This window comes from Heliconius melpomene, chromosome 4, assembly GCF_056956725.1.
Source record: "Heliconius melpomene rosina isolate 202511_hmr_F chromosome 4, ASM5695672v1, whole genome shotgun sequence".
In the NCBI taxonomy this organism is placed as follows: Eukaryota; Metazoa; Arthropoda; class Insecta; order Lepidoptera; family Nymphalidae; genus Heliconius; species Heliconius melpomene.
Genome location: NC_140392.1, coordinates 4,494,551 through 4,513,458, shown reverse-complemented (window position 1 = coordinate 4,513,458; position 18,908 = coordinate 4,494,551). Strand labels below are relative to the sequence as shown.

The window sequence follows — 18,908 nt, the reverse complement described above, 5'->3', positions numbered from 1 at the left end:
GGTAATTTCAATAGAAGTTTGATAAACAATAACCTAAAAACTCTTAGAATTTAATAGTTAAACATTTATAGAGATGAGGAAAAGTGCTACGATAATATATTTTAATATACATACAGCATGCAGTGAGAGCCACTCAGCAAACCAAAAAAAATCACCAAAAAAATGTTACTACCGTAACTTAAACAGACAAATAGAAAACATAGTAAGAAACTAATGAAAAATTAAAATAGGACTAAATCGAGTCGCTTACATAAAATAAACAATAAAATTATTTATAAATACATACATGTAATACGATTGTTTTAAAACTTCGTAGTTCTTTTAATTTTGAATAAAGACAAATGAAAATACTAATATAATAAAAATAATTAATGAAGAACCCAAGACTAGTTTATACAACGTAAAGCTTTGATTCAATTTACTTGAAGCATAGCCTAGGCATTCAGTATTAATATTATATTATTCTAAAAGTAAAACATATGGCATTCTCTTTTATATAATGGCAGCTGTAGTGGGATTGTGTCTATTCTTAAGGCCAGAGGTCACGGTAACGGTTATTATATAAAATACTTTAAGTACATATGTACGTAATGTTTCGAAAGAAATTTTGGCTAATTTTAGGTTAGGTTAAAAAGAAGATAAACTATGATTCTGAGGCGTCTCATTTTGGTGGAGAAGGTCTCGGCTGGAATTTAGTGGGTGGTATCAAGATTTCCTTTGATGAGTCCCACAGTACCATTCGTCCGTATTACCCGGTCCGTACAATTGTCTTGCGTAAAATCATTTCTCTTCAAATACGACGGCCGTCGTATGAAATTAAATAATAATAAAGTCGAGCTGACAGTCACACTTTGTGTCCCTGCGCTATGACTGCCTTCAAAATTATATAATGATCATGTCAAATAGTATTGGGTATATACGTTGATTATAGAGTATTCTAATAACAGTGTTATATACCAGAAATAGAAGCACTTTTCTTCCTATAATATTACTTACAAATAATTTTGGCTTTACCTTACTTCCCCGAATCTATAATTATGGAGGCATTACCACAAATCCACATATTTCAATACGACTGAAATAAACGCTGTAAAGTAACTTCATAATATGTATACGGAGACAGAACAAAAAGTACTTTACTATTGTTCGTGTATTGTTTTTAGGTCGAGTATTTCCGGCTTTATGAAACGTGAAAAATGTTGGAAACGGCCAACTAGCAAAATGGGTTTAGAACTTCACTATCACTTGTTGCAATTAAAAAGTTCAAATGTATATGTATTGAGATTTAAGTGACTGGCCTTTCTCTCTAGTCTCGAAGTGTCTCTTTTACAGAGTTTTTCTCACAACATTGTCGATTATTTCCTCAAAAATCGGTTAAGTGCGAGACGGACTCACCCACCGAAAATTCCGTACTAATTTTACGAAAATTTGTAAATTAATAGGTTATTAACTTAATAACTCTGTTCCATGCGGGAAGCTGATAAAAAAACATCTACACCCTGAAATAAACACATATTTCTAAAGCTTCTAAGCACCTGTCACTATAAATTTACATAGCCTTTAGAGCTAAGAGCATCGATCTTGTACAGATTACTTTACTCAACTGAACGCCGTCTCTATATAGTGTTACAGCGCGGGCGGTGAGATCACAGGGATGCTGTTGATTGGCTTGTGATGCTTCGCTTACCTGTCATCTCAATTATAAGGAAGCGACGCGTTCACACCAAACATAGTAAATTGGATGGAGCATTAGCTGGCAGGTGTTTATAATCCAATTTGGTAGTGATATTCTTGTATACTTATGTTATTAAAATTTGATATATTATGTAATAAAAGCTAAAATTGGTATATAATGTGGTAATTTTTTTAACAGCTATGTGAAAAGTAAGGCGATAAGTGGGAAAAGGGGAAGAATTTTACTTGATATCAAAAACCGCATTGATTCATATAAGGCATGCTGATTTTTGTGAAAGTAAAACCGAAAGGATAAAGAAAATATACGTATAAACATATTCATTATTTAGAAAAAAATATGAAATAGAATATTATGAATGTTTATTGTTTAATTTGTATAAAGAGCTTAAGTAAAGACAAATAACTATCTAGGTACCCTACGGTACTTTACGAATTGTATAGTATAATAATTGTAGTGTAAATACGTAATATTACATACTAACTGACAATTTACGTAGAGTGTTTATAACAGTTGACCCCGTTAAATTTATAAAGCGAAAAACATCAGCTTTTTCAAGTTTTTTATTCTACAATTCAGGTCAAATTGCCACTGGTATGTTTGAGTTTAAAAGGAATAAACCTACTAAGAGATATAAACCTGAGGCCCCCGATTTTATTATCCATGATAATCGATCAACCTTTACGATCGACTTAATTTGTGCCAAAAATATATTATAGTCGTTTTATTACGCTGTAAATGTCCCTAGCAACGTATAATGGATGAAAAACTGGAGCGTGTACTTATCGACGATTTCTTTTTGTAAACATATCTGAATTATATCTCTAAAATTAGAGAAAAACCAATATTGTTTGTTGTCTGTGCTGACATCATCAAAATATTTTTGTGATATATTTGATTAAAGAAGAAAAGACGATGATTATTAATGAAAATTTTACAGATAAAAAAGGATTTTCAATAAACATTAGCTTAAAAAAAATTCATAAGAGAATTGATATATTATTGATAGAGAAATATTCACACGTTTACGTGTGAATATTTTAATAATTACATACCTGCTTCCACATATTTTTCATATTGTAAAAATGTATATAAAAAATCTGCGGTCGAACTAGCTGAGGCAAGAATATGATAACACCGCGAAATAGCTTATTCCTTGAGACGCAAAATTCACGGAAGCGAAATATAAGGAAAAAGTAGCTTTGTGCTTCTCTGTAGGAAATAGCCTGAAGCTGTGAAATATTTTTAAAATGTTATTTTCTAATATTAAAAATCTTTGATGTATTCTTAGTATCTGTCTTATGTTAACACAAAGCTCTAACTTGATAGAGATGACATCACAAAGGTGGTGGATCACAACGGCCTTGTTATCTTTTATTCGGCTTCTTGGGCCGCATCAAAGTGGCTGCCATTTAGATGACGTGAAGTTAAGAGGGTTGTACCTATTAATTATATTATATTGTGAATAATTTAATTTTTTCTCTACTTTCCTGTTTTTATAATAATTATGTAATATTTTTCATTGTTATATTTGTCTTTTATATATACACTAATTCTTGTCATTTTAAGTTATTACAAACCTGTATTTTGGGTTTGTGTGTCTGCTAGAAAATATTTGAACATCTAAGCTTAGAAAATATAGCCATTCTACATTATCTAAAGCAAGTTAATAATAATATAATTTTGAAATTTCTATACCTAACTTATAATAATATCAAAAATAAAAAAAAAATACCATATTCGGCTGTCAAAAATCGGCCAGCCATTCAGAATATACATATGATATGAGATATGAAAAAGTATTATTTCTGCTAAGAAAATTACTTGATATTATTATAACCTATGAATTTGGCCTTAGAAATAAAAATGACTAATATAATGTTTAATATAAAAATATTTTATAAGTAATATATATTTTTTAATGAACTTATTATAAAGGGCAAGTATAAAGAGGTTGATGACAATAATCGAGGTGAAAGAGGTATGCAGAGACCGTAGCGTGAGGCGCACCGGTCTTTGGTTACCCCGCCGATAAAGTGTGAACCTAAAAAAACAAGTTATTTCAATTCAGAAAATGGTATGGTATGGTTCTTTAAATCTGGCGTTCCGAGCGTGCCAGTTGAGCACATATCACTTCGCCAATGTCACGTTGTATGGAGAAGACACGAAGGAGGTTGTACGGTAAAAAATAGACAATGTTACACGATAGGAAAATGCAATTCAGAAAATGTATGTTCCTAAAAAGTTGATTGATTGATTTCTCGAAATATGGCGTTTCGAGCGTGCCAGTTGAGCACAATTCATTTCGCCAATGTCACGTTGTATGGAAAACACACGAAGGAAATTGACCGGTAATAAAAAAGATAAATATACACAATTATAGAATACATGTAACCAAAAGAGATCCTGTGTTAGTACAGCCTTCACCTAAAACAAAACAAACACAAATTTACAATATATACACAACACATTAGATTAGTAATAAATAATATTTTACATGGGGGTTAATTTAAAGTTTTATTTTGTTAAGTTTAATATATTTACATAAAAATTTACATAAAGGACTAAACACAAACATTAACAAACACTGAACATTTAAAGGACGAGGGACTTTATGAGGGAGGACATCATATAAGGGACGAGTTAACTTAGGACAAGAGAAAAGGATGTGGGAAGGGGAGCCGTCGTCCAGGCCACATTCACACAGAGAGTGGTCCCTGACCCTGATCTTAGCTAGATGTACAGGAGTAGAAGCATGCCCAAGACGTAAGCGACAGATTGTTGTAATAATCCTCCGTTCAATAAACCTTTGAGAATAAAACCAAGGTCGCCTAGGAATATCAGGTTGAATAAGGGCGTAATACTTACCTTTATGGGATTTTGACTCACTCCAGGAATTATTCCAGGACTTATGCAGATGAATCTCCGCAAGGGACATCAGATCTTGGGCGGAATTGGAGAAATGGTCTAATGTGCCACACTGAATAGCTGATTTAGCGCAGGAGTCTGCAGATTCATTCCCACTGATTCCAGAATGTCCTGGAATCCACACCAAAGTAACATCCAAACCCTTTAAATGACAAGAGTACAATTCTTTACGAATCCTTAAAACAATTGAAGATCTCAATCTACTATAAAATGGGCTTCCCTTTAAGGCCATTAAGCAGCTTAGTGAGTCAGTAAAAATAACCGTCTGTTTAAAATTATGGGAATGTGTAAACAGGACTGCTTCTAACAAAGCAACAGCCTCGCCTGTGAACACAGATGATTCGGGAGGGCATTTAAATTGTAATATAATTTTGAATTTTGGTATCCAGCAAGCTGCACCAACACAGCTTTCTTTTGAAAGCTTTGATGCATCTGTAAAGATGAGGATGTGATTTGAAAAATTTTCATTTACTATGGATTGAAATTTTGTGTTGGTGCCAGGATCTCCCTTGGTTAGGCCAAGATTTGTGACGATACAAGGAGAATGAACTAGGGCGTTATACGGTGTAAGGAATAGTGGATTAGAAGGAAAACAAGTCAAAGGATTAGGGAGAGAGGTAAGTCTAAGGAAGCTATCAAGCAGGTATGGTAAAGGTTTGCCTTGTGGGATGAGATCAGCTAGCTTAGATAGCTTAGACCGTAGAGGATGGGAAGACAGCTGCAACATTTTACTCACAAATCGATCGGAAAGGAATTGTCGGCGGATAGGAAGTGGAGGATCTACACACTCCACCTGCAATGCATTGGTAGGAGTAGACTTCATCGCACCTAGGATAATCCGAAGACATTTATATTGTATTCGGTTTAATTTTTCATTAGGTAATTTATTAAAGGGGTCTAACACAAATAATCCATAGTCAATATGACTGCGAATTATAGCATTGTACAGCAGTTTTTGAGTATAAGGGTGTGCGCCCCACCACACACCAGACACAGCTCTCAAAGCATTAATGCCTTTTTCACATTTCCTGCTGAGATATTCAGAATGAGCAACTCCGTTCAATCGTTTATCAAGTATTATGCCTAAAAATTTGACGTTTTCTGTTAGATGAATGGGAATATTATCACACTCAATTTTAAAATTTGGAATTACTCTCTTTTTTGTAAACACGACCGCTTGACATTTATCTACCGACAATGCCAGGCCATGCTCAGAGAGCCACTGGTTAAGATAGTGCAAGGCAGTATTTAAACGAAAAGTTATGTCCTCCACAGAATTTGAGCTGTAATAGAGGACGATGTCATCAGCATACTGAAGGATGTTACAGAAATTATTAACAGATAATTCAAGGTCATGTGTGTATATGTTATACAACAGCGGACTAAGAGCTGAACCTTGAGGAAGACCTTTCCAGACAAGTCTGGAAGGTATAGTAAGAAGCGGATGTCTTACAGATACCGATCTCCCGGTCAGCAGATTACATATGTAATGGGACATCCTCGGCGGAATACTCAGCTGACGCAATTTCTGCCTGAGCACCGGAAGAAGAACATTATCATATGCAGATGCGACATCTAAAAAGACACCAACCAAATACTCTCCTTTGGCAAAGGCTCGTCGAATATCTGTAGTAAGAATACTGAGACTATCAATAGTACTTAGCCCCTTTCTAAAGCCAAACTGAGAGGGCGCTAAGATATTCCTACTTTCCACTATCCATTCCAGTCGATTTTTCAAAAGCCGTTCAACAATCTTAGATATAGTAGATGCCAGGGCAATGGGTCTATAGGAATTAAAATCTGAAGGACATTTTCCAGGTTTGAGGATAGGGATAACAATTTGGGACTTCCATGAGTTGGGTATATTGCCTGATTGAAATATTTTATTTATCATGTTTAGAAAATGGTGTTTAGAGTTATCATTTAATTTTGTAATAAAGGAGTAATAAATACCATCCTCACCTGGACTGGTATCCTTTAAATCCGTTAAGACGTTTTTAAGTTCTTCAAAGGAAAAAGGAAGATCCATTTCCTCCGAAGATTCAACCGGCGTGAATATAAATAAATCTTGGGATGGGACAAAAGGGGGAGCCAATTTGTTTGCAAAATCGTTGAGCCAAACAGAAGGATTATTGGAATTGGGACTGCTGACATTGTTAAGAGATCGGCGAAATCTCTTAACATTTGTCCAAACAAGGGAAGACGAGGAACGAGGACTAAGGGATTCACAAAAACTTATCCAACCACGTTTTTTCTTTTTCCAAATGCAATTTCTAAACTTCGCATCCTTGCGTCTGTAGTCGATAAAATTTTCCATAGTCATACAGGCTGCGTATGACTCCTCGGCAGATGTTCGCCAAAGGACAGAATCAGAGCATTCCTGATCCCACCAGGGATTGAAATGCATCCAATTCTGAATGGAGCGGTATTTGGGGATATGTAGGTCAGCAGCAGACATAATAGCAGAGACAAACCCTTCATAGTAAACAGAGATACTCTCATAATTACCAGACTCAGAAAGATTGCACAACATGCAATCCACAGAGTCGGCGTACTCGTTCCAGTTGGCCTTTTTTAAATTAAATTTATGGGGAAGGGAAGGAGTAGGAGTGGGAGGAAGTCTATTATTTAAGGACAGCAAAATCGGGAAATGATCACTACCATGGGTAGATGGAAGTACAGACCATGATAGTTGGGAAGCAAGAGAAGGAGAAGATAAGGAAAGGTCAATAGCAGACCTAGGGTTCTGATTTGGATTAACCCTACGAGTCGGTGACCCATCATTGAGAATGCAGAGGTCCACATCATCAATCATTTCCACCAACGAAGGAGAGAATCCATCACAGTAGTAACACCCCCACAAAGTGTGATGGGTGTTAAAATCACCCAGGACCACCACAGGGCTGGGAAGCGAAGAGATAATAGACTTAAGCTCTAGAAAGATGGAAGGGGAAGGATGAGGGATGTAAACAGAAAGGAAGGAAATACCAAGGGTCCTCACAGCAACAGCATTCAACTGTTGACTATGAGAAGGGAGAGGAATACGGGAATATGGAGAAGAGTGCTGGATGAGGATAGCACTACCTCCATACCCGTCATTTCTGTCCTCCCTTAAACAGGCGAAACCTGGCACCCTGAATCGGGAGTCAGGCACCAGCCATGTTTCTGAGAGGGCAATAATGACAGGATTATGCAGAGAAATAATAGAAAGTAGTTCATGCTTTTTAGCACGAATACTTTTACTATTCCACTGCAGGAAGAATAGTGGAGCCATTGTTAAGGATTTTAAAGATTTTGAGTAGGTTTTGGGCAACGTAGGACGGTAAAGGAAGTTCATCAGCAGTTGAGATTATGCTCACAAGAGTGTCAGTCAAAGCAATTAACAGATCCTTTGTAGATTCTGCTGGACTGTCAGAACCTTGATTTAGTGCACAACCATTAGGAAGGGACGGGGAACAATTGCTAATAATGGACTGGTGAGCTTGTCTATTGTATCCCTTTGCCATAGGAGCGTGGGGACGGGGAGCTTGGAAAACTGTTTTACAATAGGATTTAGAGGAAGTAGCAGGTCTGCTTTGTTGGGATTGGGAGTTTGTGAAAACAGGAGGTGAGAACATTTCTTTAGCAACATCTGCATAGGAACGTTGGACAGATGGGAACCGAGAGGATGCTTCCATATAGGAAATACACTCTTGCGACATAACCGTCTTAATGTTCTGTTGTCTTACAAACTCAGGGCACCCTTTATCAGTTGCAAAATGTTTAGCTGTGCAATGGATGCAGGTTGAATTTTCCTGCCGGATGTCACATGCATCACCAGTATGAAACTGGGAACACCTATAGCACCTTGGCTTTGATCTACACTGTGACTTAACATGACCAAAACGACAGCAATTAAGGCACTGGATTGTAGGATATTTATAAAGTTCAATATTAAGGACAGATTTATAGGAGAACACTCTTTCAGGCAATTGTTGGCCACGTATAGTAATTACAACAGTTTGAGTTGGAACCCATGTAACTACACCCTCACTTACATTCTTGCGGTTCATTCGTCTTGCTTTTATAACTTCTCCGCATGCACTAGGGAATATCAGTGAGCCAACAAACTCTTCCAAAGACCATTCAACGGGAATTCCTTTTACAATTCCCATCCTTGTAATATTAAATGTCGGGATTACACAAACATATTTACATAGACTAAGAACAGGGTTATTCAAAAATCTATTTGCTGCATCAGCAGATGTAAATTGGACACTGATTTTATTGCGACCCACATTTTTAACTCCATCATTAACTATATCAGTGATTTTATTAGTATGGAGAAATTGACCAAATTTAATGGCTCTTATAGAGGTCCCTGCAGATGGATCAGGAGATTCCCTTGACACATACACAATAAAGGGACCTTTATCAGTACTAATATAGGATTTTGGGGCATCGGATAAGGCAGGGTGGGTCCATACATTCTGGATGGAAGGAGTGGCAGTGGCTGGGTCTATGATCGTTTTTTTAATAACATCTTGGTTTGAGGATGTTTCCTCAACTTGTCTTTTTCTATTAACTGTAGAATTTACATTACTCCCCCCAGGATCAGGGGGGTCAGGTGGAGGATCAGGATCCATCTTAGAATAAAAATAACCTAACTAAAACTAATCTAATCTATAAGACAACACAACTACTTACTATTACCAATCACCTTATTAGTATGGACCTATTTACACTATTATATATTGTTTCCACTATGTAAAATAAACATTTTCAGTACTAAAAAAAGATATTTTCACGAACACGTGTGTTAACCAAAACAAACGTCAGCGAAAAAAACTTCCTAAAAAGTTACGCAAAGTAATCGTAACGTCATGACGTAGACTGACGAAGACGTCAGATTGACACATTTGAGTTGCTCATTGAGTGTATGACTATGTAAAGTACTAGATGAAGTATTTTGCTAATCAGGTTAACTTTACTATAAAATAATTATTTTTTTCCAATCAAAATATATAAATTACGTGAAATATAAAAAATTATGATTCAGAAAAAAATATGAAAGAACCAACTGCCAATATGAAAAACAAATTAAAAAAAATAAAACAAAACCAGGATCGTTTTTGTCAGTGTACTAATTTAGCATTAAAATTGAAAACATATTATATTATATTACATAAATGGTTAATATAATAATAAAAATATCAATTTTAATTGGTTTAATGTGCCATTACTAGAAGGGTCGCATTGAGAGGAATTTCAGGTTTAACCGACCGCGAAGTTCTCGAGGGCTTGGCGGCTAACCTAATTGCTTAAAACGCTATTTTATATAGATTTTCAAAAGTTCCAATTCAAATATAAGGATTTGTGTGGAATTTTCGAATATCTTAATAAACTTTTGGCTTAATAATTATATACGAGTATTATCATAGGTATATTCTGCAGCCTAAATTAAACCCAACACCAAATTAATTATTTTGATTACCCCGGGGAACCTGTGCAATTAATGATTTAGCAATTAGCTAAACCTAATTATAATGCTAATAATTAGCTGTATTATAGTGCTTGGTATTGGTAAAGTTTTCCATTTTGACACCAATAATACGTATTGTATGATATATGTACTCGTATATTAATATCTTTTTACAAGTGTTCTATACAGGTTGTAACGCGATCGACGGATCAAAGATATCTATGGGTGGAAGAGTTCGGTACCTATCCATTTCACCCCCAAGTATGAGCCGATTTTCATTTGTTCGGTAGGTATATAAATCGTACAAAAGTTTGGAATATCATGTAGTGTATAAAGCTTTACGATTGTGTCATAGATCTATATAGAAATACTAGCGGCCCGCCCGCGGCTTCGCCTGCGTGAACTACGTTATTATTAATTTCTGTCTCCATGAGTACCTACGTCATATAAGTGACGTCCATGCAAAATTTGAGACTCCTAGCATTTGTAGCAACGAAGTTTCATACAAACTTTCAACCCCAAAAACAACCCCTTAGAAGTCGAATATTACAAATTCCCATCTTAGCGAGCACCTACGTCCTATAAATAACTCCTATGCAAAATTTGAGATTCCTAGCACATTTAGTTTCTGAGATTTCGTGATGAGGGAGTGACCTTTCGATTTTATATATATATAGATATTAAACATGCCAAAAAAATACAATGTTCTTGAAAAATTTTTTTTGTATAAAAAATATGTAGTTAATAATATGAAGTTTACACCTTAAAAATAACATACCTTTCATAAGCAGGCCTTTGATTATAATGTTAATGTGTCCTTTTTTACCTGGGTAAGGAAAGGGAACCTAATGTTAAGACATTTCGTTCCCCTATGTCTACTTAGCTACTAACGTTATTAGGTCCTTAAATAAGTTCTCGCTACTATGTAAAAGACATTGTCTCTAGTGATGGGCAATGTAACTAAACTGACTGTAAGCCTTAAAATTTAAACAAAATTTTTAACATTGTTAAAAAAACAGCGTGAACTTATCCAAGGTCCTATCGGCTATAAACTATTTTCTAAGCAGTTTAGGTGAAAGGTGACATTAGATTTAACCTTCGTCAAGTAAAACGTATGCTAATGGTGATATTGAATTTGACCTGGATCTCTTAGACCAGCCCATGGTATTTTAAATTACTACCGATCTTCGTTTCACACTGGTGAAAGAAGTAATGAGTTTCTTAATGTTTCAAATATAGGTTAGTTCAACGTAGAGTACAAAAAATAACATTTACAAAATTTCTAATAAAAATATTTGATAAAATAAAGTAACATTTTTATATATATTTTTGGTTTTCGTCGTTAAAAACATAATGAAACTTCGCAGAAAAGCTATATATTATTTTTTCGTTACATTTTTCTTTCTTAACGTCCTTTTGACATTTTTTCTTAAAAAACCAATTCGCAAACTGTCAATATTTTATTACAATACCTATTCTATTGCGAATCCACGTTTCTCACATAAACTAATTTAAAATGTGCCGAGAAAAGAAAATCAGAAAATAAATGACCAGGCTTAATCCATTTCTTTCATTCGATTCACATTTAGGGACATTTATTTCTAAATTAGCCTTAAAGCCTGAAATATATTGTCTAAAGCTTTACTTTAATATGAAATAAATTGATTTCGCATCATCATTTTGTAATTTCTTACTTTTTAGTAATGTTAGTGTTATTGGCAGACGTCGAATGATGGACGACGTGACGTACCCAGTCTAGATTAGGGGCCACCCTTGGGTCGATCGAAAATCTATTTGGACTTTTGAGTCGTTCAATGTCGGGAATTTATAAGGCCTTTGATACGACGATTGCTTTTGACATGATGGATAGGTGGCATTTTCGGGACTTGATCGGGAGATATTTGTATGAAAAATATTAATATTCAAACATTTTGTTTACATATTAATAGTGATATAGTTTGGAAGGGTTGGACTATATATAACTATTGTTCTTAATTATTATATTGTTATATTTATTTAATTTCCGTTAAATATGTTTATATGTGTATTTTAAATTATATCATTTCTGAGTTTTCAAGCAAAATACGTAAATATTTAAATAGTATATGACTAGAATTAGAAAAATGTAAGAAGAAAGCAAAAAATACCTTCTAAAATGGTCAATAAACTTCTTAATACACCAACGAATGAAATACAGATGTTAATGTCTCCAAACAAAATGAAACAAACTCGTTATGAATATTTTCATCAAATCTGTTTCCTCGCTAACTTGTTTAAATAACGATTTTTCCAGAACCTTCTTCTTGTTTATAAATGCTTTGAGGAAAATTTTGTAATTACATAAACTTCACCACAGATACTAATTGAATAATAAAAGTTGTTTGTACAGACATTAAATAACTCATGTGATTGCTTTTTTTAGTAGCTTCACGCTTTTTCCCGTATAGCAGGTTAGGCAGAGGGAACATAGTGTTAAGACACCATTTCCCACTTCCAGAGTTTTCGGAACAATTTTTTCTTGTTATCAAAGCCAGGAAATGAAAATAGATCATTTATTCGAGTATATTGAACCCATAACTGTCGTAAACCACGAGACTCTTTTTTAATTAATAAAATACCACATAGTATACCATTGAATGGATGATGATTGTAATAGTAAAAAAGAAATACAATTTCTTTATTTGTACTTCACAGAGAGAAAAACGTAAAATACAGCTACTCGACATCTATAAAGAAAGCTAGTAAGAAACGTTGCCACTGTTGCGAATATTGTAGACGTGATGAAAATATATTGTCGTCTACCCTCTCTCTATACAGTGGGTGCAATTTTTCACAAATGCAATTTAAAATTTTCTTTTTATATTTATTTTACGCTTCCCTTTGAATCTTTAAACGGCACTTCTAGTGTTGTCACTGGCGCATTTATTTTTGAGTACCATAAAAGGATTTCAGTATAAATGACGGTTCTTTAGCGTATATATTAAATTACGTGAATATATAAAAGTACTAGCGGCCCGCTCGCGGTTTCACCCGCGTGAACTATGTTATTATTAATTTCTGTCTCCATGACTACGACATATTCTAGTGACGTCTATGCAAAATTTGTGACTTCTAGCATTTGTAGTAACGAAGTTTCATACAAACTTTCGATCCCAAAAACAAATTTGAGATTCCTAGCACAAGTAGTTTCTGAGATTTCGTGATGACTGAGTGACCTTTCGATTTTATAGATATACTTTTAATTTTAACTTAATCAAACTTAATGGTACACTACCTCACAATACCACATTAGTGTCTTTAATAATCCTTCATCCATCTTTAACTCTATTTATTTTCCTCCAGGCCTATCAGCAGGTGGCAGCGATACTACAGATCCAGATGCCATATTCGCGGTGAACAACGGCACTTCTGCTACCGACACGATGGTCCAGCCACACTTCGATAACACTACCAAAAGGGAATATACAGCAGCTGTGGGACAACCCGCGTACTTACATTGTAGGGTGAAAAATCTTGGTGATCGATCGGTAAGTCTATGTAATATATAAAACAAATATAGTACTTAAGATTCAAGATAAAATCGTTAAATTATTTGTAAAACTTATTAAATATCTCTTTTTTTTTTCTGTAGATAGGTGCGTAGATAAAGAGAAATTAGACTAGCCGAATATGATTTTTTACACGCATATGAAAAAAACATTATCGTAATAGTTATTTTTTTTATAATCGTTATGGTATATCCTACATTTAAAGGGAGCCTAGTGTTGAGACACTCCGCTCTCCACTTTACACCGAATTTTGGGGTATTGAAAAAAACTAAATATTTAATTTCCTCGAGTGGGAATCAAACACACAACCTTTCATAATCCTGTGTCCCTGGGCCACGACTGGCCTCAAATTTAGAAAGATTAATATTAATTGATAACAACTATCATAAATTATCAGACTACGAAAGCATAATAAAGGTATAAAATTATTATTACTTCCAAAAGCAATAAAAGATAAGAGAAATATTAATAATACCTTTCGAACCACCGGGATGCCAAAATAATCCAGACATTTGAGCGATTCGAGGAATGTTTTAATATTTCTATTTTCATTTATTATTCAGTTAAGGTACGTCTTAAAAATTCATTGGCCTTTTTTATCTGTACGTCGAATTTTATTAAAACATTAGCGGTCCCTTCCCCACTTTACCCACGGGCGGCGATTGCTCCCTCTATAAGTCCAAATAAAAAAACATCTTTTGATCTCGACCTATGGTAAACTGTACGAGAGTAGGCATAATAAATTTAACCAATATATATAGCCAAATAAAAACGTTGAGGCCAGTCAGCAGTGGCCAGACCTGGTTGTGAGTTCGATTCCCACCCACCCATTTATATTTAGAGATATTTTTTTAGCGTCACGCTGTATAAATAGAGGGTAGAGGGAAATTGGTCAAGTCAAGGCACTGCGTTCCCTATTAAGACATTCTGTTTACTATTTTTCGTAGAATTCTCTATGCATAATGTGTTAAGTGGCGAAACTAAACGCCGCCAATTATTTTTCTGTCAGATTCATGTAATGTGTGTTTTGAATCCACATTTATTGCATTTATATTCACTGACTCACTGCGCCATTGTGACCTTAAAAGATTCTTATAATCATCCTTTGTATTTCAAAAATATTTTTGATAACATACTACATATAAGACTTATATACGAGTATGGTTTTATAAACATTGTTGATACATATGTAAGCCCTACAAAACAAATAACACCTAAATATTGTGAAAAATTCTATTCATATTTAAATTGAATAAAGCTTTTTGGTTTTGCATTTACACTTTATGGGAATGAAGTGTTTCAATGTCAACATATCACAAAAAAAAACAAAACTTATAGTTGAAAATAAACAGTTTCAATTTTTTAGCATCACGTTGTAGCCGTATATAGCAGTGAAGATAAAGGGAACGTGAGAAACTAGTGTTAAGACACTATGTTCCCAAAATACGCTGTTCTCCACTGAATTCTTGAGGCATTGCGTGTTGAGTGGCGAAACTAAACGCCGCGTTTTAACTCGGTATTCGCTTTGAATTGAATAAATGAAAATATAAAATATTTCTTTTACTCGAGTCGGAATCGAACCCATAATCTATGTCGTTAATTGCACTGCACCACGACTGGCCTCAAGCTACCATTTCAAAACCGAAAATGGTTCAAATATTGATTTACATCTGAAACACAGCCACCACAAATTCGTCACTTCAAGCCAATTGCAAACTAAACATTGGGAATAGAATTTCCATTCGGTCAAAGTTTTCAATTTTTTTACAGTTTTTTTTTGTGTAAACGAGAACAAATGTTAATGCTAAAGCACTATAGCATAAACTTTTATCCTAGGTTCTTTATTGTAAAAGAATTTTCAGATATTTCCCGTTCCAACAAGATTGAATCTTTTTATGTTTATACAAAACGTGTCAAAAGTTTGGCTCTATTGTGTTTGGCACCAAATATATCACACATTTTCAATTTATTTTCTCTATTCTGTCTCTCTATGGAATTTTATCAGATTTATTATCTTATCTTTTAAAATGCAATAATAATTATTTATTTTATGATGGTTTTTAACTAACGTCGGTAAAAAGGAACAAAATACATCTCGAATATTTTAGAATTTCAATTTTAAATTTGAATAATGTGTTTTTAACAATTATTAATTATAATACGTATTATTACTCCACAAATAAGTATATTTGTCAAAGTAATATGATTTCTTAGAGTTTAGACAGACTAACGACCTTAGGGGATATCTACGTCACAATAGTTCGGCTAACTTTCGAAAATTCGTAGTCTATATGTTGAAAGATCATTAATTTTAAGTTCTAAATTTAGTTTTAAATGGATTTTAACTTTAAATTGTTTAAATATTTTACACTTAAGATTTTTAAAACAATTATAAAATAAAATATACAAAGTATAATTTTCAAGTACCTACTAACCTATAGATAAACAGATTTTCTACAGAATAAATATTCTCTGTCTAGAGAATTAAATGCCATAATAACTAACAAATCACCCTTGACATTTTTTTTTTGATCTCGCTTTACCCAACTACCGAAAAGTAATCTTGGATAGCGAAAGCTCCTTATTATGAGAAATAATAAAACCGACAACCGATATTCGATTTTATATAAAAGAACGCCCGAACGCTCGAACTCTTTTCGTAATTGTTAAACAGTCCGAAGTTGGAACCTCTAGTTTGTTTGTTCTGAACGTTGGAAATGAAAAACGCCTCCGTGAAATAATTAAAAAAGTCTTGAATACGTTAAACTTACTTTTTTAAGCTTTAAATCACTTCGATACTAAATTTTCTTTTTTACATGAAATCTCTATCGTCCAATGACTAGTTTCATAGTATTATTTATATATTTATGTATTATACAGTAAATCCTGCACACGGCAAGGTAGGCAGAGGGAACCTAGCATTAAAACACTCCGTTCCCCTCTTTTCCCCGAATATTTCGAGATATTACGTTACTGAGTAAATTCGTATACGTTTATTATTATAATAAAAGATTTTTACCCAAAATTTTATCAATTTGCCTTGCCAAAGCAAATTTAAGCTCTTACCAGACAAATAATAGTTTTTACTAGCATTAATTAACTCTAGAGGAAACATTCCACCCTACATTCTATAAATCATGGTCCAAAATCTCATTACTTCAGATTAGACATTAACGTTCAAGAACTAATGACACCCATTCGTTGTTTTCGAAGGTAACTAAACTGTTGGCGTAAGAGGTTTTAATGGAAGGGTGAGAGCAGTTAGTATCTCCTGTTTTATCTTTATCGATTTTGTATAGTTTCTACGTTGTAGTATCAGTTACGATATTTATTATACGTTGAATCGATATCAGATTTTTTAGGGTTTTGTACCCAAAAGGTATGGTTATTATGAAAACTTCACTGTCATCTGTCACCAGATTATAACTCATGAAGCGTGCTTAAACAGGTGAAATTTGTACATACGATGCATATCTTTTGCCGCCTTACAAACAAAGACTAAAAAATATATTTAAGAGGGCTCCCATAGAAGCGACTAGCTTTGTAGATAATTATATTGAAGCCTCCTACGAGAGTACGGTTTTTACTTGTCCGGTTTTATTTAGTAAAATATTTTTTTTAGATTGAAGCCGTAGTGGCGCAGCGGCACCAGAGTGAGACTATAATTTGAGGGTTATGGATACGATTGCAACTTTCTGGAGAAATAAATTATTATATTTTATGAATATGTTCTTTCTTTTCCTATGATACCAATACATAAATTAATTTTTAACAAAAACAAAAACCGACTTCTAACAACGAACTAAAAAGTGAAAAATAATTTTACAAAGATTTTATAATTTTGAAGTCGGTGCTCAGTGCTCCTTTCAAATAAAAAAAGAATCATCAAAATCAGTTTGCGCGACATTGAGTTATTCGTCTATTTGTCGCGCACATACCTAATGCAAATTTAAGACTTATGTGATTTTCTCATGGATACCATTGTCAGACATGGACCAAAATGGGACCATTCGGGAAGCTTCACCTTTCAAATAAAAAAAAATATCAAAATCGGTTCACCCAGTCAAAAGTTATGAGGTAACAAACATAAAAAAAAAAATAATAAAAATAAAAAAAAAATACAGTTGAATTGATAACCTCCTTTTCTTACAGAAGTCGGTTAAAAAAACGAGGCATTGAAAGCCAGTCAAAGGCTGAAAATGAAGAGCGGAGTGTCTCGACACTAGGTTCCCTCTAACTACCCTGCTATATACGGGATAGAGCGTAAAGCTGAAAAAAAATACAATACAACAACACAAGCTAAGAGTTTTAAAATTTAATTTGATATTTTAACATAAATACTTGAGGATGGAATGAAACTTAAAATGTATTCGACGGCTATGAACATTTATTTTAATGATAGACCATTATTTCAGAAACGCATGATTGGATGAAAGCGTACATTTGTAACGTGTATAAAATGCTAAAAAATGTTTTTTTTGTTTGGCTGAAAGCAAAGTAGTGTTTTTTGTCACAATGAAATAATATACATACACATATATATTTACCAGTTTTCCAATGGGAAGCCAGCTGTGAAGCAGGGGCACAAGCGTGTGACCGCAACCGTAATTAATTAGTGGGTTCGATTACCATTTGAGCAAATAAAATATTTAATATTTTCATTTCTTTGCTTTGGTGTTGAGGGAAAGCGCAGCGTTGAGTTCTGCTATTTAACTTGCAGTGTGAGTGTCTTAACACTAGATTCCCTCTGCCTACCCCGCTATGTGCGGGATACATTACATTAAATGGTTGAAATTATATAAACTGAGATGTAAATAACAATAACTAAAAAAATAAATTATAGACGTTTCAGCTGTTAATTGACAAAACGATAATCTAACAGGAAACACACACAAATAATCAATTTATGTAGAAAATATTTATGTAATTATTTTTAAATTTAAACAAACAAAAATTTCCAATATTTTGGAAACAGGAAATAACAAGAATACAAGAAACAATTCTTGTAAAAGTTGGCCGCAAACACAGCCATAACTTTCGTATATAGTAACCGTAAAAATCGACTAAAGTCGACAAAGTTCCTATTTGTTAGTATTATTTTGATAAGAGTACGTTCACAGTGTCCTAATTAAAAAGATGGAAAATATTTCGAATTTGAAGAAATATTGGCTTTTTTATATAACTATATTATTCAAATAATAACTATATTATTCAAACTTAATAAAATAATAAGTTGTTTTCAAATGCATGGTGATATTATTGTATGTTTACTTTATTA

The 18,908-nt window shown here is 33.7% G+C and overlaps 1 protein-coding gene across 2 annotated transcripts in view; it reads left to right on the top strand.

Moving 5' to 3' along the window:
* The window catches only part of LOC146539506 (zwei Ig domain protein zig-8-like), a 75,544-nt gene that overhangs the window by 35,568 nt on the left and 21,068 nt on the right, over positions 1–18,908 (top strand). For both annotated transcript variants that reach the window (XM_085208258.1, XM_085208259.1), the window contains one exon: positions 13,425–13,609. In XM_085208258.1, the coding sequence (XP_085064384.1) occupies positions 13,425–13,609 (185 nt within the window). The remainder of the gene's footprint in view (positions 1–13,424; positions 13,610–18,908) is intronic.